This window comes from Dama dama, chromosome 20, assembly GCF_033118175.1.
Source record: "Dama dama isolate Ldn47 chromosome 20, ASM3311817v1, whole genome shotgun sequence".
In the NCBI taxonomy this organism is placed as follows: Eukaryota; Metazoa; Chordata; class Mammalia; order Artiodactyla; family Cervidae; genus Dama; species Dama dama.
Genome location: NC_083700.1, coordinates 68,275,224 through 68,297,752, shown reverse-complemented (window position 1 = coordinate 68,297,752; position 22,529 = coordinate 68,275,224). Strand labels below are relative to the sequence as shown.

At 39.3% G+C, this 22,529-nt stretch overlaps 1 protein-coding gene across 1 annotated transcript in view; it reads right to left on the bottom strand.

Moving 5' to 3' along the window:
- ERICH3 (glutamate rich 3) overlaps positions 1-19,094 on the bottom strand; it is a 117,300-nt gene extending 98,206 nt beyond the window's left edge. The window contains exon 1 of the mRNA XM_061121608.1: positions 18,980-19,094. Coding sequence (XP_060977591.1) covers positions 18,980-19,002 — 23 coding nt within the window. The 5' untranslated portion in view covers positions 19,003-19,094. The remainder of the gene's footprint in view (positions 1-18,979) is intronic.
- Positions 19,095-22,529: the final 3,435 nt, after the last annotated feature.

Sequence of the window (22,529 nt, the reverse complement as noted above, 5' to 3'; positions counted from 1 at the left end):
CTCAGCCTGGAGAAGGAAAGGCATGTAGGGTGTCAGGAAAGTGAACAGTCAGCCTGTAAAAGGTGCCAAGAAGCCAGGACTGTGACAGGTGACGAGCGAAAGTTCAGGGAGGATATGTTAGCTCAGTAAAAAGAAAACTGTTTAAATATCAAAGGAAGGGCCTGTAAGATGGTGTGCCCCACGCTCCCAGGACTGGATGGTTTTGTGACAGCAATGAAGAGTTTTAACAGGGAAACAGTATGACCAGATTATCCTAACCCTCCTTTTAACACCAAATTCCTCCTGTTGTTTCTTGAGGAGGCAGAGTATAGTAGGTAGTTGAGAGTCTGACCTCTCTAGTCTGGTTTCCTGAGTTTGAACCTTACTAGACTAGCAATCTGAGGCAAGAGTTACAGTACAGTACAGTTCAGTCGCTCAGTCGTGTCTGACTCTATGCAACCCCTTGGACTGCAGCACACCAAGCTTCCCTGTCCATCACCCACTCCAAGAGCTTGCTCAAATTCATGTCCATCAAGTTGGTGATGCCATCCAACCATCTCATCCTCTGTCATCCCCTTCTCCTGCCTTCAATCTTTCCCAGCATCAAGGTCTTTTCTAATGAGTCAGTTCTTCGCATGAGGTGGCCAAAGTATTGGAGCTTCAGCTTCAGCATCAGTCCTCCCAATGAATATTCAGGACTGATTTCCTTTAGGATTGACCGGTTTGATCTCCTTGCAGTCCAAGGAGTCTTTTCTACCACCACAGGCAAGGGTTAAATAATGGAAATAATAATAGTGCTATTTCAGAAACTCAGAGCATCATATCGTTCAATCTTTACATAGCATTTACCCAGTACATAGAAAATGCTTAATGAATGTTAGAAGTTACATTGATTATACTCATCGCTTCTTATCATCACTTTAAATAATACTATATGGGTTAAATCTAATTACTTCTTAAAAACTTCCAACATGAGTACTTTCTCCCTGTATTTAACTTTCCCCATTGGCAGGAACAGCTTCCTTGGTGGCTCAGATGGTAAAGAATCTGCCTGCAATGCAGGAGACCTTGGTTCGACCCCTGGGTCAGGAAGATCCCCTGGAGAAGGGAATGAGTATTACCCACTCCAGTATTCTTTTCTGGAGAATCCATGGACAGAGGAGCCTGGCGGGCTACAGATCATGGGGTTGCAAAGAGTTGGACATGATTGAGAGACTAAGTACACATGTACATTGGCAGGAGAATCTTCTTAAGGAGGCTATGCTCAAAATCTACTTATCTCTATTTGTTCCTCAAAAAGTGGTTAATCGTTATCCTCTCAGGAAGGGGTTCCATAAATCTAAACAGTATATTTTTGAACTGAGAAAGCCAGAGCCCTTAACTGTCCTTTTTCTGTATTAAAACTCCACGACAGCATTAACTTTGTCCTACTCACTAGGACCTAGTGCCCTGGTTACACGGTACAATGAAAACTACTTTTTAAATATACAAATATTTTTGCTTTTTGTATATCTTCAAATTATTTCTAGTTGTAGATACCCATTTTGAATTCAGAAGTCAGAAAACTAGTCTTTTAGAGAGGAAGGATCTGAAAACCCTTCATGTTTTTCCATTTGTATAGAAACCAGAAACCCAAGTCAAAGAGGTAACTTTCAGGAGTGGGGAATATTTTCTAAAATCCAGTATGGAGGTAATTGTCTCCTCTATTTCATTAATAACCATTTACTTTAATCCACTGATCTAAGTTAGGATACAAAGTATTGCAAGTAGTGTATTGCCACTCCTTGATGTCATAAATGATTACATTTGGGAAGCCTCATTTTTCCCTTAATCTGAAATTGTCTATGGTAACTTCTCATTCAAATTACCTATTCAAAAGAATATTGAACTTTGATTCTATTGGCTTCTGGATGTCCATATTTTCCAAAGCTAGCTGTATGTCTGCACTTAATATTCGGCCCCTCTGCGGGGTCAGTGATAATCACGGTAGACAGCGCTAGGCATGGGATTGACCAATCAGTGAGCAATCAACTGACACCTGTGGGTACATCCCACAAGCCATCGTGCACTTGGCCAAAAAAAACACAGAACATGCTGTGTTCTCCAATGTGCTTTGGAGAATATCGTATGAGGGAGAAAACTAAAACTGTACTAAAGAATTTCTGCAAAACTTCTGTTATTTATGTCCCCCAAAGTTTAAGTCAGTTTCACAAGGGCTGGGTTTCTTTTTAAAATGTCATGCTATTTCTAATCATTTTCAAGACCATGTCACCAGTGGGTTGTCCACTCACCCCCACCATCTGGAAGCAAAAATACCCAGTTTAAGTTTTATATTGCTACTTTTGCTTTTTGAGTTTTGACAAATTGTTTAATCACAAATATCCTCAGTTTCCTCATCTGTAAAAGGGGGGAAATAATAGTGCCTCGCCCATAGAACTTAAAGATTAAACCTTGAAAGGTTACAAGGCTAAAGATTAAATAAAATAGTGCTAATAAACCACTTAGTACAGCGCATGGCATCATTCGCTGCTGTAGTGTTTAGCAATGTTTTATTCTTTTTTTTTGTTTGTTTTTTTGCAATGTTTTATTCTTAAAGGAACCACATATCCACCTGTGCTCAGGTAGGGTTAAACACACCACGCTTTGTGACCACAGAGGAGGTACATCAAGAGTTGAGAGTAGAGGGACAATTCAAAAAAACAGGAATGAAATGAAGTCTGAGCCAGTAGAAGGAAGTCTAATAAATGCCAGGCTATGTGAAGAGAGGGTGAAGGAATTTACATCAAGACTGTTCTAGGAAGAGGGAATATATGCAAAAGCTCAGGGATGAAAGAGCACCCTGGTCCCAGACTTTACCCTGTAGTCCTGCCAGGTTCTCCTCCTGCCCCAGATGGAGCCTCCATTTCCACATCCATTGCATACACACATATACACACACACACACACTTCCAGAGCCTCCATGGGAAGCATGGAGGATTTCACTGTTTCAAAGGCCAGAGGATAAAACTGAGAGACGGCTGGTTAGTACACCTCTGAGGTTCATACAGTTTTATGCAACAAGGTGCTTATTAGGTAATAGGCCTGGGCTGTGGAAAGGTTACAAGGGATCTTTGAGGTCTTTGCCCTCAAACTACTTAAAATCCAACTGAGGAAACAACAAACGTACCTCAGAAATATTGCAGGTTTGGATTCAAATCACTGCAATAAGGTGACTATTGCAATAAAGTAAATATTATAATAAAGTGAGCTACATGATATTTTTCCCTTCCTGGTGCATAAAGAAGTTATGTTTACAACCCTCATTCTATTAAGTATGCAGCAGCATTATATTAAAAACACCTTTATTAAAAATATTTTATTGCTAAAATATGCTAACCATAATCTGAGTCTTCAGAGAGTAATCTTTTTGCTATTGGAGGGTCTTGCCTTGATCTTGATATTGACTGAAAGGTGGTGGCTGTGGCAATTTCTTAAAATAAGACAACAATGAAGTTTCCTGCATCAATTGACTTCTTGATGAAAAATTTCTCTGTAGCATGCATGTAATGCTGCTTGACAGTATTCTTTGCTCATCCATAAGATACAATTCCTCAGCCATTAACATTTTACCATGAGATTTCAGCAATTCAGTCACCTCTTCAGGCCACATTTCTAATCCCAGTTCTCTTGCTATTTTCACATCTGCAGTGACTTTCTTCACTGAAGTCTTAAACACTTCAAAGTCATCTACAAGTGTTGGACTCAATTTCTTTCAAGCTTCTGTAAATGTTGGTATTTTGACTCTTCCTATGAATCACAAATATTCGTAATGACATCTAGAGTAGTGAATACTTCCAGAAGGTTTTCAGTTTACTTTGCCCATACGCATCAGAAGAATCATTATCTATGGCAGTTATAGCCTTACAAAATGTATTTCTTAAATAATATGACAAAATTGAAATTACTATTTGGTCTATGGGCTGCAGAAAGTATGTTATATTAGCAGGAATGATAACAGCATTAATCTTATCATACATCTCTATCAGAGCTTTTGGGTGACCAGGTACATAGACAATGAGCAGTCATATTTTGAAAGGAATCTTTTTTTCTAAGTAGTAGATATCAACAGTGAGCTTAAAATATTCAGTAAACCATGTTGTCAAAGATGTGCTGTCATCCAGGCTTTGATGTCCCATTAATAGAGCAGAGATAAAGTTGATTTCACATAATTCTTAAGGACTCTAGGATTCTCTGAATGGTAAATAAGCATTAGCTTCAGCTTAAAGTTACTAGCTGCATTATCCCCTAACAAGAGAATCAGCCTGTCCTTTGAAGCTTTGAAATTAAGCACAGACTTCTCCTCTCTACCTATGAAAGCTTTAGATCGGCATTTTCTCCCCATAGAAGCCTATTTTTATCTACACTGAAAATCTGTCATTTGATGTAGTCACCTTTATTAGTTATCTTTGCTGAATTTTCTTGATAACTTACTGCAGCTTCTACAATAGCACTTGCTGCTTCACTGTACACCTTTATGTTACAAAGATGGCTTCTTAAACCTCATGAACCAATTTCTGCTATAACAGCTCCAAACTTTTCTGCAGCTTCCTCACCTCTATCAGCCTTCATAAAAGTGAAGAAAGTTAGGGCCCTGCTCTGGATTAGACTTTGGCTTAGGGAAATGTGGCTGGCTTGATCTTCTATCCAGATCTCAATACAGCAATAACACTGTTTCATTTTCTTATCATTCATGTGTTCACTGGAGTTGCACTTTTCATTTTCTTCAAGAACTTGCCCTTTGCATTCACAACCTGACTGTTTGGTATGAGAGGTCTAGCTCTTAGCCCATCTTGACTTTTGACTTGCCTTTCTCACTAAGCTTAATAATTTCTAACTTTTGAAAGGTATATGACTCTTCCTTTCACTAGAACACTTAGAGGCTATTGTAAGGTTATTAACTGGCCTTATTTCAATACTGTCGTATCTCAGGGAATAGGGAGGCACAAGGATAGGAAGAGAGATGAGGGACCTTCTGGTTGTTAGAACAGTCAGAACACACACAACAGTTATCAGTTAGGTTTGCCGTCTTATATGGGCCAGTTCATGGAGCCCCAAAACAAGTACGGTAGTAATAGCAAAGATCACAGATCATGGTGACAAATATAAGAATGAAAAATTTGAGACATTGCAAGAATTACCAAAATGGGATGCAGAGACACGTAGTGAGTAAATGCTTTTGGAAAAAAAAGAAAAAAACAGTGCCAATAAACTGCTCCATGAAGGGTTGCCACAAACCTTCAATTTGTAAAAAATGCAATATCCTTGAATTATGATAAAGTGAAACACAATAAAATGAGATATGCCTGCAATGGCAGGACAGTCTGATGTGGTATAGTCATAATAGCTTATCATACTTGGCATATATGACCTCATTTAATCTTCAAAACACCCTATGCACCAGATTTTTAACCCCATTTCACAAATAAGTGAACTATGACCACATAGGATGAGTATCCCAGGAGAACTGAAATCAGAACTGGGTCTTGAATGACAAGTCAATTGTTGAGGGAGAAAGTAAATATAAATGGGTGATGACAGGGGCAGAAATGCTGTCCAGACTCATGCTAAGGAAGGAAAACATTTTATACAAAATGTCCCAAAGAGAGAGAACACAAATCCCCAGTACTCAAGTTGAAACTTGTTAAGTATTTACCATAGAATTAGTGCAGTCAAAGAGAGTTGAGTTCTACAGTATTACTAAATCATCAGTTAAGTCAGTTACATATTATATGTCAAATAGACTGCAGTGGGTTGTCTTGGCTTAGAAGTCTGGTCATTGTTTACATTTGACCTTGGAATATAACCTCATATAGATGCAAAAAGCTCACTTAAAAAAAAAAGAAAACAAAAAACCAGCCGCTAATGAGGGCAACACCAATAAAGTTACCAAGTGTGTTGGGTGGGAAAGGCTAATATAATCAACCTCTTTAAAGATCATCTCATTCCTCTAAAATGTAATTCTTATGTGCAGTAGTGAGGTTTAAAATAGTAAGGACATCCAGTCAAAGGTTAAAGAGGTTGACTAAATCTTAAATGATCAATCATTTTTTAAAAAGTACTTGTAAAATCTCACCAGTCCTTCTAGCATTTGTCAATGTCAATGTAATGATGCAGTTTTCTGAGTTTGTCCTTAGTTCTTGAATTAGATAAGAAAACTAAGTATTCCGGAGAAGTAAAAATGCTCTGGGTCAGAGTTTCCATTTTATAAAATTCTCAGTTGTCCAGATCATAGTTTCTTTAAAAGGGCAGTTTCATTTTCAAGGTTATGAATAGGTGGATCAGTGCTAATTTTCATTGTAAAAATCCATGAACTTAAAAACAGGTTACCACTTAAAATAAATTAGTTTAATTGAACAAGAAAATGATTTGTGGACTAGAAATACATTCCTTATCTTCCCTCTCAGTTAGTTTAATCTATGTCTACTTATTTTGAGCTGTATATTTACATGTTTTTGGTTGATGTACTTCAAGAATGAAATTTTAAGGATTTGATAATTAATCATATAATAATCATTTCATAATGTATACATATATAAATTCATCATCATTGTTCACCTTAAACTTACACGGTGTTGTCAATTACATCTCAATAGAGCTGGAAAAATAAAACCAGAGGAGAAAACAAACAGAGAAAAATACATATGCAACATATGCTTTTCACAAAGATCAAAGTAAATACACACAGCTGCCATTCATTGAGTCTGTAACATGTGCCAACATTCCTGCAAGGGAGGTATTTATATTTACCCCATTTTTTGAAAGAGGAAAGTGAGACACAAAGGAAATTGACTTTCTTGAGTTCACATAAGGCACAGCTGAGATTCAAACCTATATCTTTCTGACTCCAAATATGCTCCTCTTTCTACTGTGGCATGCTTATTTCCTATTTTTTAAACGAAACATTGAGTTTCCTCTTGGAATATCATTTCTTTACATTTAGAGAAACACAAAAAAATAAGGACAATTTTCACACACTTCTAATCCTACAGATACTTCAAACCTTTGCTTGTTTTCCATTTGAAATGTTCCAGCTTCTGCCCACACTCCCCAGGACAATTTCTTAATGTTCTTCAGCCCCACCCCCCAGCTTCCTTCTTGAGCTGACCTGCTCTCTGTCACTTGGGATCCCTGGGACTTTGGGATCAGTTCTTCCTCCTTGCTCTTGTATTTGGCCCTGAAACCAGACTTCTTCCCTTCTGAGTCAATATCTTCACTAAGAACTGGAACCTCAAACCCCTCTCTACAGACTGTAGCCTGAGATTAGCCTCGCCCACTCCTTAAACCTACTTCCAATTCTGGAAGATACCAGCCAGGGTCAAAGCTCTCAGTCTCAAGTCTGATTGAGGGGAAAGGAGAGTTTTTATAAGAAAGAATTTAACAGTGATAGCCTTATGTAAATCCCTATGAATTGTGGTGAAAAAGTCATTTGCTGGCAGTTAGAGACAGAGTGTCTAATTTCAAGGAGAAGAAACACTCACACTCACTTTTAAAAAGATTTTGGAGATGAACTGAGATAAATCAGAAATTAATTTCTGACTTAGAATTGAAGGCAACGATCTTTCAGTTAAAGAAGGGAATCCTAGTGCACACACTTGGTATCATATCCAAGGTTCTAAAAACTGAGCAAAAGAGAGTCTTGAAAGAGACAAAAACAAATTTGAAGTATCAGCTTCTCAGGTAAGCCAGATTTTGCTAGGTTTTACAGCATCCTTGCCTGCTCCTAAGGGTTTGTCAACTAAATAAACAAACAATGTTATCTTCTCTCACTTATTCAAAGTCACAACTGGCTACTCTTAGCCTGGCAATGATGATTGTCCTTATAATACTGATTTTAGAGAATACTTTTTACTTTTTAAAAATATGTCCAGATATCTTTTCTCCCCTCTTTCAAAACTCTTCCCCCAAATTTAATCTCTCCAGCATACCATGTCCAATTAACCCAACTCTACATCTGGCTCAGGACTTGGGTATGGTAGTTCTACAGAAAGCTGGGCTTACTCACATATGTTGCATCTGAGCTCTCAGGCACTCAGCACATTAACACTTTCTATGTGCTAGGCTCTGTGCTAAATGCCTTAAAGTATTTCATTCAATCCTCACAAAACCTACAAAGCAGACATATGTTCCACAAGGATGAAAAAAACAAGTCAGAGACATGATAGAGAATTTACATAGGGTCACACAGCAGCTATGTGGCAAATCTCAACTCAGACTACCCATATCCCAAGCCAGACAGCTCATTACTGAGGCTCTGCATTGGACACTGTTGACTGACTCCTAGAAACCTTTCCCCAATCATTCTCTCTTGCCTATTGCCCACAGAAGTTAGGAAAGTCAAACCTATTCTTTCCCACTCTGGTAAGTAGGCATGTTCACTGATGCAGTTTTTGGGCAACAAGATAGAAAAGGGAAGTCTGATGAAAACTTCTGGAAATGTTTTCCTCCCAGATTAAAAGAAAGCCATCTTTTTCTTTACTTTCCTTTGTATTTTTTAAAATTTATTTATTTCTAATTGGAGGATAATTACTTTACAATATTGAGCTGGTTTCTGCCACACATCAACATGAGTCAGCCACAGCCACAAATGTCCCCTCCCTCTTGAAACCCCATCCCACCTCCAACCCCATTCCACCACTCTAGGTTATCACAGAGCACCACTTTGAGCTCCTTGCATCATACAGAAAATTCCCGCTGGCTATCTAATTTACATATGGTAATGTATATATTTCCATGCTACTCTCTCAATTCATCCCACCCTTTCCTTCCCCTACTGTGTCCATAAGTTTGTTTTCTATGTCTGTATCTCCATTGCTGCCCTGCAAATAGATTCATCTGTATTATCTTTCTAGATTCCATATATATGCATTAATATATGATATTTGTTTTCTCTTTCTGACTTACTTCACTCTGTATAATAGGCTCTAGGTTCATCCAGTTCATTAGAACTGAAAAAGTAATTTTTTTCATCCATGTTTTTCCTTTCAGTTTGGGATGGTTTTATAAAGCTATTGTACATGGATCTAGGATGGTCACTCTTGGTACCATAAGGAAAAGACCAAAAAAATTTAAAATAAAGACTTTGATATGATAAAATAGAATCACCTACCTGCCAACTACTTGTGAAATAAACAAGTTATAATTTTAAGTGAAAGTGTTAGTTGCTCAGTTGTGTCCAACTCTTTGTGACCCCATGGACTGTAGCCTGCCAGTCTCCTCTGTCCAATTCCTCTGTCTGGAATTCTCCAGGCAAGAATACTGGAGTGGATAGCCATTCACTTCTCCAGGGTATCTTCCTGACCCAGGGATCCAACCTGGGTCTCCTTCACTGCAGACAGATTCTTTACCATCTGAGCCACCAGGGAAACCCATTTGGCTTTCTGTTACTTGCCAATGAAAATATTCCTGTCTGATACCTACTAATCCACTGCTGCCCAAGGATGGCAAAATTCAAGGAAGGTCAGTGACTTTTAAATCTTTTTTAAAAAATAAAACTTACTATTCTGGTCTTTTCTAGAACTCAGATGACTTTCTGGAACTAAATATGTGCTGAATATGATAACATAGTAAGCACTCAGCAAATATTAATTGAATTGATGAGCAAATGTACTCTTGGAATTTACCATAAATGGTCACTAAAATAGGTGACATGTGTCAGCAATTAATGAGCTAAATCCTAGGGATATTGGACAAACACAAGATATAGAGAGGTGTGGTCTATACCCTCACAGAGTTTGCAGTTTATAACAGAAGTAGGAAGACAACTAGAATACTATGAGGTCAGTGCCCGTGTGGTACTTTAAAACAGTAGAGTCTTAGAAACAGCTTTTTTAAAAAAAGAGAGCTTTGCTAGTATCACTTAAAAATAGGAATATTCCACAGAAAAATGGAGAAGAAAGAAAATGACCAAAATGATTATTTACGAATGGGAGGATTTCAAGCAATTTTCACTTCCCTCTTTGAATTTTTCTGCATAGAAAAATTTCAAAATATAGATAAGTATAAGAGGGAAAATAAAAAATCTATTGTCTCACTCGTACCAAGAGATTTGAGATCCTTTCTAAGTCTATTATTCTAATTTACAGCAGATTAGTTTTATTTGAATCTAAGCAACAGAAACAATATTATTGTAAATATCTTGGAGCAAGCTATGGAGAGACAACTTCTTAAAATGAAAGCCACATAATATTCAGAAATATGAAATATTATTATCCATGGTATGTAGAGAATGCCAAATTAACTGCTACTATAAAACATTATGATTCAATTCAATTTAAAATCCTTAGCTTTTAATGCTGTTTCATAACTACTATGTGCAATTTATATTGTCTGTTTAGTTCCCTGCTATGTCTTCTCTTGTTTCAATATCTTGCCCTAGGAATTTTCATTAATTTATAAATGTTTATTACTATTATAAGAAAATAATAACCGTCATAGAAAAATGGATCACCAGCTTCAAATGTTCAATTTTCTATCCCAAGTAGTGTCAGACACTGAGAGGTGGGGAGTAATTTGATTACTAATCAGACTTAACAAAAGAAAAGCTCAACACTTACCAGTAGAGATCATTGACTTATTGCCTTAATTATTTCTCCTCACTTAGTCCTTTAATCATATTTTCTGTTTGTTTTCATTTTTATCTCCCTTTTTGAATTTCTAGCTTCCAATCTCCACTCTCTATGACCCTCATACTGTTAAATCACTTATTTTCAGTGATCCTACATATGTCATGAAAACCATCTTCGGCTTTAGAAGGACCAAGTGAAAAAAAAAAAAGCATCAGGAGTTGCAAACAGGTAGTATCATTGTAGTAGGGCTTCCGTAACAAAGTACTGCAGACTGGATGGTTTAAACAGAAATGTACTGTCTCACAGTTCTAGAGGCTGGTAGTCCAACATCAAGTTGTCAACAGGGTTGATTTCTTCTGTGGACCATGAGGGAAGGATAAGCCCCAGCCTTTCTCTTGGGCCTACCGATGGCCATCTTCTCCCTATACCTTCTCATGGTCTTCTCTCTGTATGTACGTGTCTGTGTTCTAATCTCCTCTTCTTATAGGGACACCAGTCATACTCGATTGAGGCCCACACCACTGGCCTCATTTCAGCTTAATTAACTCTTTAAAGACCCTACTTACAAATATAGTTATTGCTGAAGTATTGGGTGTTAGGACTTCAACATAAAAATTTGTAGGGAGGGGAGAGAAAAAATTTAGCCCCAAACACAGCTATAACCAGAAAGGTGATCGATTTAAGTATGTAACATGGACTTAGACAAAGGTAACAAAGAACATGCTTCCTGGGTTCAAAGAAATGCAAGCTACTACACTTTGAATTATCTGTGCTGACAAATGGAAAAGGATCACTGATGATCCTTCAGAACAGGAAACAGATACCTCCTGGATCCCACCACATCTGTGCAGGGAACTGGGATGGATGACAAGAGGATAATGAAACTCTCCAAAGACAGTTCCCAGAGCATGGGGCACAAGGAGAAACTGCACCCCATGGTAATCTGCCCATAGACAAAAGGGGCAGGAGAAAAGAAGAGGAATAGTGAGAGGGGTCCCACCAGACAATGAGAAATTATTTAAAAATCCAAATCCATACACCTACACTTGAAATGTTCTTCACTTTTTAAGTACATTTCCTGTGACTCACTATAAAAACAACAATTTGACAACAATTCTCAAAAAACCTTTCATCCTAATACCAACCAGAATCTCTCTAAAGCATGATTTTTCAAGCTGTGGCTACTGAACTTTCACATCTTTTTCTCTTTTCTCTGGAAAGACATTAATCCAGAAAGGCAAGCTCCCAGGTGGGTAAATTTAATTCAAATATATTTTCTGATACAACAAGGCATAGCAATGGTCTTGTCAATGAAGGATGGGTTCCCTAACTGGGAGTCCTACAAAAAGAGTGATTTAGTGCCTCTGACTAGTGAAAGAACCAAATGGCTTCTGCTGGGCTGGAAACAAAGGTATAATGCAGTATTACATTTGGGTTGGGGCTTCCCTGATGGCCCAGATGATGAAGAATCTGCCTGCAATGCAGGAGATCTGGGTTCAATCCCTGGGTCGGGAAGATCCCCTGGAGAAGAGAATGGCTACCCACTCTGGCATTCTTGCCTGGAGAATCCCATGGACAGAGTAGCCTGGTGGGCTATCATCCATAGGATCACAAAGAGTTGGACACAGCTGAGCAACTAACACACACATACATACACACACACATACACAGACACACACACACATATACATACACACACACACACACACACACACACACACACATTTGGGTTGAATTTTTAGCCAGCACGAGATATAAGTGAACTATGTAGTAAAATTTATCATTGAAATTTTAATTCGTAAAGTATAATAATGGTTTTCTGTATACCACACTATTCAGTAATTCTTTATATGCTTGAACCGTAGGAGCTACGGCAAAACAAGGAACTAAGGGAAAAGTCAAAATGCAGTGTCCAACACTCAAATAATCTACTTTTGAGGGTACTAACCAAGTCCTGTTCAATGCAATCGGTGAGAAAGGCTGGGATTGGGGATCCCTTGTTGCAATGCTGCAGTGCTTGCACTGAACACATCTCTCCTCCAGCAACGAATTACAAAGAAACTGTACAGGATGAAAAATAACTATATGCATGCTGCAGCTGGGTCAAATTCTGGACAAAAGATACAAAGAGACCAAAAACCCAACCGCTGCTTTGAAGAGCCCAGAGCGACGGTAGGGTACTGCACATGCCCCCTGCACACAACAGTACCCAAGGGGCGGGCAAATTGAGCCACCCCTCCACCCAACCCCTGGATAAACCTCTGTTCTCAACCCATGTAAGGAACAAGCTCACCCCCAGCTCAGGGAGCGAGCAAGCAAGGGAAACTGTGAGAATACTGGAGTGGGTTTCCATGCCCTCCTCCGGGAGATCTCCCCCGCCCAGGGATCAGACCTGCATCTTATATCTCCTGCATTGGCAGGCAGGCTCTCTACCACTAGCACCACCTCAGAAGTCCACATTTATATTTATCTTATTTTAATTGAAAGCATAAATGTATGTCCTTTTCTGTAGTGTCAAAGGTTTTGCTCTGAATGCCTCAACTGATGCTCCTCTTTCCTCATCCTCTTTAAAAATATAAATCATATTCATAATGTATCATTTGGGATTTCAAGTTTAGAGAAAAGTGACAAAAGACACTTGCAAACCAGCATGAATGCAGAAACCTAAATTTTTTCTATTTTTCACAAATTTTACCCCCACCTAATTGGACAGTTTATCTTAAATTGAAGGACATTTATGGAATCATTACAAAGAATATACGATTTTCAACTATTTGTGTGGGGAACTGAGTAAGCCATGGAGGGAAAGGTCCAAAGATTCAATGTGCATACTACTTCTTTTGGTTTGTACCAAAATCAGCAACTGAAGTTTAAGGATTATTTCAGTACTAAATTCTAGAATCGGAAGTTTTCATTAAAAGTGATATCTCTGGAAACCAAAAGTCTCAAAAATACATAAACATCTCAGATTAGGATTATTTGAGGTTGATTTTAGAATTGCACAATGAGTCAATTGAACATTGAAAATGTTATATCTTCAAAAAAAAAAAAAGAAAGAAAATGTTATATTTTCTTTTCTCCCCATAAAACCTTCCATAGTTATTAATAATCAAAATAAATTGGGGGAAGTCTCTACTTCTAACAGATTAGAGATGCCAATCTTCAATAGGGGCCGAGAGAGAGAATTGTGGATTGCTACATAGCAGCCTGCATTTGACAGCACCCTGTGTGCTAAACCAGAAGTTTGTAAACTGGGATAGGTACTCCCATGGGATACCCAGAGACTTTCCTAGGGGAACCCAGGCAAGGATTGTTTGAAAGGAATCCATCTCTAGACTCTTAGGTTTCCTCTGTATACACTCCTAATACTGGTCTGCCTAAAAAATGCACTCCAAGCCATGTTGAGTCACCTCTTGCCTTTCCGTTTTGTAATCAACATTCCACTTTCACAAAAGGAATGCATACGTCTCACCATATGGTGTCTTCTTAGGGTGTACTGAACTTAGAAAAACATTTGTGAGACAAAGGGACAATTTGAAGTATTATGTAGGTGTTGATATAATAAATGGCTTTGACTGGGCAACAAATATGATTGCAAGTAGTTTCTAAGGTTTGCTTCCAGAACAACTGAAGGAGGACTTAATTGAGCTGTAATTTGACAGATCATCGAAAAAAAGGGGTAATAGATCACTATGTGATGTTTGTCATATATCTCTGAAAACTTCAAAGAACTGAGTGATGTTGTATAACAAATAGGGCTTCCCAGGTGGTGATAGTGGTAAAGAACCTGCCTGCCAATGCAGGAGACAAAAGAGACACGGGGTTTGATCCCTGGGTCAGGAAGATTCCCTGGAGGAGGGCATGGCAACCGACTCCAGTATTCTTGCTGGAGAATCCCCACAGACAGAGGAGCCTGGTAGGCTATAGTTCACAGGCTTGCTAAGAGTCAGACACGACTGAAACAGCTTAGCACACACGCACGCAGACATAAAACAAATAACAAATCCCTTTCCATTCCCATCTAGTTATGTGAACAGGTTTGTTAAGTGAAGGGATAAGAGATGACATCTCTTCTATAAAAAATAAGAGAACAAACTCTGTAACAAAATGATCAGAGAGGAAGCCAAGACAAATGAGCATGTTCAATTCACCTCCTTCAACCAGAAACAATTTAATACATGAAGTCATGTTAATATTTAATATGAGGGTAAATAGAAACTACCCACTTTGAAATCAAACATTTAATTACTTCAAGTCTGAAATTCTGTGCCACAGATAATTTTGGTGTTAGGAGTGGCGAGCAACAGAGACTAGAATGCTACTGCAAAGTACTACACTGCTTGCTAGTAAGGCAAATATACTGTAATAAGTTTCATTAACAGTCAACACTATACATAGTTACAAATTACGCACGTGTGTGTGATAACTTTTAAGATCTACTCCTTAGCCACTTTCAAATTTAAAATACAGTATTGTTAACTATTGTCACCATGACGTACATCACATCCACATGACTTATTTACTCATTTAATTGGAGGTTTGTACCTTTTGACCACCTTCACCCACTTTCCTACTGCTCCCCCACCCCCCGACCCCTGGCCACCACCAGTCTATTCTCTGTATTATGAGTTCATGTTATTGTTGTTGTTGTTTTAGATTCCACATATAAATGAGATCATTTGGTATCTATGGTGATCATTTTGCAAAATATCAAATCATTATTTTATATACCTGCAACTAATATAAGGTTGTATGTTAATTATATATCATTTTTTAAAAATAGAACAAGAAATACCATGCTGGATTGATAAAAAGAAGGCAGAGACAAAATGCAATGGATATTCCATATGTAAATGACATGGTGGGTTTATAATCTTTGTCACTTTTGGATATACATATACACTACACACTATCTAAAAATTGATAATTTTACCTACAGCACTTTGTACTCTGCCTTTGATGAAATAGAACTGAGTGATTAGAGAGTACTAAGAATATGATCCTTCTTTCTAAATCACAGTTCAGCATCTTCTGTTACTATAGAAACATGTCTTCACATTAAAAAGTATAAATTAATAAGTCTAAACCAAAAAAGAAGAGTTTTAAAACCTTGGAATAATCTTTCCAAACATACATCTTCTGCATTTTTTCTTTTCTCATAAACTATAATGCTTCCCATTCTTCCAGTTCCTCAAAGCAAATTTACAGATGAGTGTGACTATCTCTCCTCAGAGCCAAGCTTATCTTTCACACAGGGAGCCAACTGCACATGGATTCAGTGATGATCCTTTGAAGAAGTCAGAAGAGCCACATCATTTTATCCTCATGCATGACTGAGGGGTATAAAATCCCCATTCCACCTCCAGGACTAGAGCACAACCCACAAACACCCACACAAACAAATAGCAACTCAGGATGAAATTGAACAAACTAGAGGGACTATCAATTGAAATTTTCCACTCTAAAACAATTTCATTAGAGATGGCAGTGCCAGAAACAGTACGTTATAGTTGACTTCCCCCAAATTACAATGCAGCTCAGAAACAAAGTCTCTATTATAATTTTTGGCAGAAGTTTTTAAGACCATTTTTATTTACTCCAAACTCTATTGGAACAAAGTCAGCACCAGGCCCTTTGCGATTTTTACGTCAAGTGTTTCCTGCTGTAATTAAGGAAGCAGTGGAACTCAAAGCAAGCACCAAGAGAAAGCATCTTATTGACTGGTGGAATTTTAGGAATTTAAAATTTCTGTTTTGCTGTACAACTGCACTTTATTACCACTTTAAATCTTAAAATGTAATAAATACAAATTGCTTCAGTAATGATGGAAAACTTTCTCAGCTTTAATGAAACCTTTTATTTGCTACTGGAACTTTTATTATTTCTAAATGGTAGCATAGACAAGAAAAATAATGACTACTTATGTTGAGGGAAAACTTTAGCAATTTGAATAATTTTATTCTTGGGTGACTTGTAAGGCATTTGGAGTTGTTATGTTTATTGTTTTCATTTATTTTTGAAGTAAAAACAAAACATATATACATATAGACACTATCACAAAATTATTTTCTAATTCTATATCAAAATACTGATAGCTATGTACCACTATCATCTGGCAGAGGTTGGTCTGATCTGATGGAGAATTTTCATGTATTTAGGGCTCCCTCACATCTCAGCTGTTGACCATGAGAGGCAGATAATGTAAAGGTTAGTCACACAGGCTCTGCAGCTGGACTCCTTGGCTTTTTATTAGAGCCCTGACCCCTCCTACCTGTGAAATCTCTGAAAACTTCCCAGTCCTCAGTTTTCTTATGTGTGAAAAGAAGAATGACTAGAATCTGCCTCCTGAAGTGACTGGGAAGATTAATGAGGTACTTCCTGTAAAACAGTAGACTACAGTCTGGCACATGGCAAGCACTTAATAAATATTTAACCCTTATATGGTTTTTCTTTTGTGAATCCATCCACCTCTAGACTGGATGCACTGTCAGATGATATCATTCATTCTGCAAACATCTGTTGAGCACTACTTTATACAGGAGTAAGCAGAGGGGGCACAACGATGAAGGAGACACAGTGTCTACAATTTCAGTGCATGATTATTATTGCATCTTGCTATCTTTCTTGCAGAGTACCATGAAGCACACTCTTTCACTAGATCACACATTTTCCTATTTTTCCCATGTGCTTGGAACTAATCGAGCTTCAGAAAAATTTCACTTCAGTTTCTGAAATCTTAATCATGCACAATTTAGTCAGCAGCTACAGGTTTTTCCACATTTGAAAATAGATGATTAAATGGTCTAATCAGATTCTGACTTAGCCAAAAACTTGAAAAACATAGGAAGACAACCATGACTGACACATTCATTTTCCTGAATGTGGACACTGCAAAAAAGCAGCTGCAGAAAAATAGTGCTATTTACATCCCACTGGCCCGCAGCAACTAAAACTGCACGGGAGCTCAGCATCAAACCTTCAGGTACCTAAGTGTTAGTCACTCAGTCGTGTCTGACTCTTTTCGACCCCATGGACTGCAGCATGCCAGGTTCCTCTGTCCATTGGATTCTTCAGTCAAGGATACTAAAATGGGTTGCCATGCCCTCCTCCAGGGATCTTCCAGACTCAGGGATCGAGCCCCCGTGTCCCACATTGCAGGCAGATTCTTTACCATCTGAGCAACCAGAGGATCCCCTCAAGTATCTAAACTAAATTCAATTTAAGATAAAATAGGAAGGTTATTTAGACATAGTTTCATCACTTTCCAAAAACTGAAACTGACTTCCAACAGGTCACCTTATAGGCCTTTCGTTTTTTCAATTTCATTTATGTCTTGCGTTCAGAGAATTCATTAAAAAGCAAAATCTTTAAGTTTGACTATAAATCCCGAACCCAGCGACTAATGTGGTATTTCAGACATCACAAACTCCAAATGATCTTAAATATGTTGTCCTCTGCTAATTTGCTGCTCTTGAAAATGTGCAATAAATTCAATTAAAAAGGAAAGCATCTTCAAATTAGTTGCAAGATCAACTAGGATATTATCTGCTTACTAGATGTATCATAATAAAAAAAAACATCTAATCTGCATTACATTGTTTAATTCAGAAGGAAACTGGATACTCTCTCTTCCAATAAAAGGACCAAGATCCGTTGGGGGTTGGTTTTATTTTTTCCCTTTCAACAGCCAGTAATGACTGTATTAACTTTCTAAAACAGACTGAATAATTGCCAAAATATGTCTTCCGAGGAGTCACCCTGCCCAACACAACAGGAGATCATGTGTAAACACATAGGCACCCAACTTCTTCCTTCTTGCCTTCCTGCATCACACCACCTCCCCTCGTCACAATATTTTTTTAGAAACCCCTATGATCCTTTTGAGATGGGGCAGATAAAAATCCTGAAATATGGGGTCCCCTCCCAGGAAACCCCCCTCAATGCGTGTTAAATCAACACACAACTCGTTTGTATGCAAGATGCCACAGTGAGAATTTATCTCTAAGCCTTGATTCTCCAAACGAATGCGCATGTTTTGACCTTTGCTTTTGTATTTAAACACGTATGTTCCACCACGCAGGATCCTCTCGGTCTCAGCTAACGTCCCCGCTTAATGCATGCATTTTTCACATCCATTTTTTAATCCTTCCTGAGTGAACATTTTAAAGGGGGCAAACGTCATGGAAAGAAGTGAGGGAGGGAAGGGGAGGGGAGAGATACGAAGCCTGGGATGTCTGCCATCCTCGCTGCGACCCAGAATCCGTCTTCTTTTCCTCCTCTCCCCAGCCCCCACTCCCCGCTCGCCCCTTCCCTCAGCAGCAGGAGGAAGGGACGGAGGGGCCGCGGGCTGCAGCCGCCACCTGCCGCGGCGTGGAAGAGCTCCGGTTGTCACTTACCCAGCGGGGTGAGAATGGCTCATTTTTGCAGGATCCCTTTCGGACCCACGGCGGGCACCGAGGGTGGGTTCGGGGACCCGTGCACGCCGGGGCCGCGACAGTCGCCCTTGCCGGGTGGTTCCGCACTGCGGTCGCCAGTGCGCGGGGCACTGGGGCTGGGCCGCCGCCCCTGGGCGCCCGGGCGGCACGCAGCCTTCCAGGCCCTCACCCGCCCGCGGTATCCACGGCCTCAGGTTGCTAAGGCGGGAAGGAAGGCAAGCCGGGCGGATTTAGAGAAGCCCAGGCGCTGCTGGAGCCGAGCCCAGGGAAGCTGGAAGTGAAGCCCAGCTTCCAGCGCTTTTCCTGGGCCCAGATGTGAGAGGACGCCCAGGCCCCTGCGCTGTAGCTCTGGGGCTCTTGTTCCCTAGGCACCTGCGATCTGAACACACACACCCACTATGCGGGCAGGTTCCCTAGGCACCTGCGACACGAAAATACACACACACGCCCTGCTCGGGCGGGTGTGCTTTCTGCTAGGCCCTGGGAAGGGAGGTTTCGTTAATTAAGAGCAGGGAGCAGCTACTGTGTTGATACCTTGGTTTCCAATTGTAAAGCAGACCCTAGATTGCAAGTTCCAGGCAAAGAAAGCAGCTCTGGCTTTTGATTTTGTTTCTGCAATTGCCAGAGATTGCTGTTCCTGGATTTCCTCCTTGGAAAACCCCCAACCTTGCTCCTGACTGAGGTCACCACTTCTGGCAGACAGGGCTGAGGGTTCTGACATTCAGAAGGTGGGAAAGATTCTGGGAAGCATGCTGGCACCTGGAACTTGTATTTGAATCTAGCCTAGGGAAAATGCAAGGCTTAGACAAAGAAGCCTGGGTTTATTCAAGTGGGCCTTGGTGTGGAGGAAGTTGAAAGCCCGGGATTCAGATGAGCTATTCCTAGTCCTGTTTTTGTTGTCAGGTTCTATGCTGGGTAATTTGAGCTCTGGCCTCAGGTTTGCTTTGTATAAGCCAGGGTTGGACACATTCAAGGTGACAGAGTTCTGCATGGATCTCAGTTCTAGCTCAGTCACACTTATCAATGTGAAGAGCATCACCTCATTAATGGCATTCTGCTTTCCCACACGTCCTAAAGGCCCATCAAGAACGTCAGAGTCCAGTCTCCTTCACGTGACATTCAAGTCCCTTTATCATATATCCCCAGCATCCTTTGTCAACCTCATTATCTCCAACTTTCTCCAACCTCAACTTTCTCCACCTCTGCTACCCTAAACTCTAGCAAGATCAAATTTTCACTTTCCCTCTCTTGGGAACATGCTTCTACTCTGACAACTTGACAAACTTCTATTCATCCTTCAACTCTTACCTCAGATCTTGCCTTCTTTGACATCTCCAGGTGAGTTGATGACTCCTGCCTCTGGGGTCCCACTCTGCCTGGACATATCTGTTTCACACTTACTTACTGATCTATGGCTGCCTTTCCTACTTGAACCAGAGTTTCTCTATTTCATGGTGTATATCTATTTTATTTTTCAGTAGTCTCAGAGGCAAACAGCAGTTTAACAATTGTTTGGAGTATAAATGAAGGAAAAAAGAAAAATCTCTTCAAAGTGGTAGCATTTTTACTGAGTACTTACTAAATGCTCTCCTTGGTCTTTTATTGAGCACTTACTAACTGTTCATTATCTCACTTAATCCTCACCTCTGTTCTCTAAAGTTGGCTTTTTTCCTCCATTTCATAAGACACAGAGAAGTTATTTATTTTGCCTGAAGTGTATAATAGCTTCTAACTGGAAAAACCAGGATTCAAATACAACTCTGATTCCAAAACCTGTATTTTTAACAATTACAGATTCCTTTCCCCATAACTCCTGTGCATTGCTGCAGAAGTCAAATTTTCTATACTATCAGAGTTTTCTTACCTGAAAGGCCAAGAGTCATCTCTGTAGAGACAAAATAGCATTCTAGCTCAATAGCTTAGGTCCTGAGACAGAGGACTCCAAGCTGCTTTGGGGAGCAGATGGTTAGAGCAGCTAGAGAGAGGTCAAGGTTGTCAAAGAAGAAATATGTGATCTGTAAAAGTGGCATTTTATGTTTAAACGAGGAAACCTTATAGATAGATACCTCATCACTGCACAGCCATAAATGACACTTGAACCCACCCTTCCCCCATAAGTTTACTCCTATTGATTGTGGTTTCCCTTGGATGATGTCCTTAAAGTTCACTGTAAGTAGATTTCACCTGGATAAAAACTGGGAGGGAGAGAGAAGGGACTACAGAGAGTCTTCATCATTTTCCCAAGTGCTACCAACCCCTAAGGATGGTGTGAATAAAATAATATTATGTAAGTACTAGTTGTTACATATTAATTCATTTGTGCAAATAGAAAGTGGTATTCTCTCACTGGTGGAATGAGAAAGAAAATTAAGATCCACTATTTAGATACTCAGGGTTCTGTAGGAAAGACTATCTGGCACTCAGCAGACAGTGAGTTACCCTGAGCAGCATGTAATAATTCATAAATGGGGTTTGAGTTCACCACCCTTGCAAGCTGCACAATTTCACATCCCTGATGAAAACTGCAAGGAAGCTACTAATTTTCACTTCAGAAAATGCTCACTGTGAGAATGCATTGGGAATTTAGCCAGAAGGAATTTTTATGTTAATTTCTAGTATGGAGATGGGAAAAAGGAAAAAAGGAAAAAAAAAACAAACAGTAAATTAAACTGTTTCAGAGACCAAATAGTCACTAGAGTTATTTTCATTTTCTCACAGGGAAACAAGTTCTCAGATGTCCCTGGTAGTATCATAAATACAAAGAGATTTCTGTTTTGTACAAAGACCTGTGGAATTGTGCTTTGGGGACAAGAGGCTGATAGAGGCAGGAGAGAAGAAACACAAGGATTACTCCTAGAATCCTGACTGGACCTCTGCTTTGGTTCAATACTAGCTGAACCTGGGAATCACAGGTCTAAACCATCAGTGACCATCTCCTAGGTCAGGGGTGGGAAATTCATGGCTCAAGGGTCAAATCCATGCTGCTGCCTGGTTTTGTACATTCCACAAGTGTAGAATGGTTGCTACATTTGTAAATTGTTTGAAAAAGTCAAAAGAAAAATAATGTCATAGGATACATGAACATTACATGAAATTCACATTTCAGTATCCATAAGTAAAGTTTTGTTGGAACAGAGACCCACATTTGTTTATAAATCACCTATGGCTGCTTTGGTGTTACAAAGGCAGAATTGAGTAGTGTCACAGTGACCTTATGACTCACAAAGTCTAGAATATTTACTATCTAGTCCTTTACAGAAAAAGTTTGTCCACCCCTGGCTTAGATTGTCACTGCAGTCAGAGAGGTAAGTTACCCTCCTGGACTTTGAGAACAGACACCACATCTTTTATCTTTTATCCTCAGTACCTACCACACTGCTTCTCACAAAGTATACTCAACAAGCAAATGAAGAAAAGCATAAACAGATGAGGAATAAGTTTTCCCAAGGGTTTATTTTCTCCCACAGGTAAAGATCAACTCATCAAGATTTCTCCTCAGATGTAACAGACG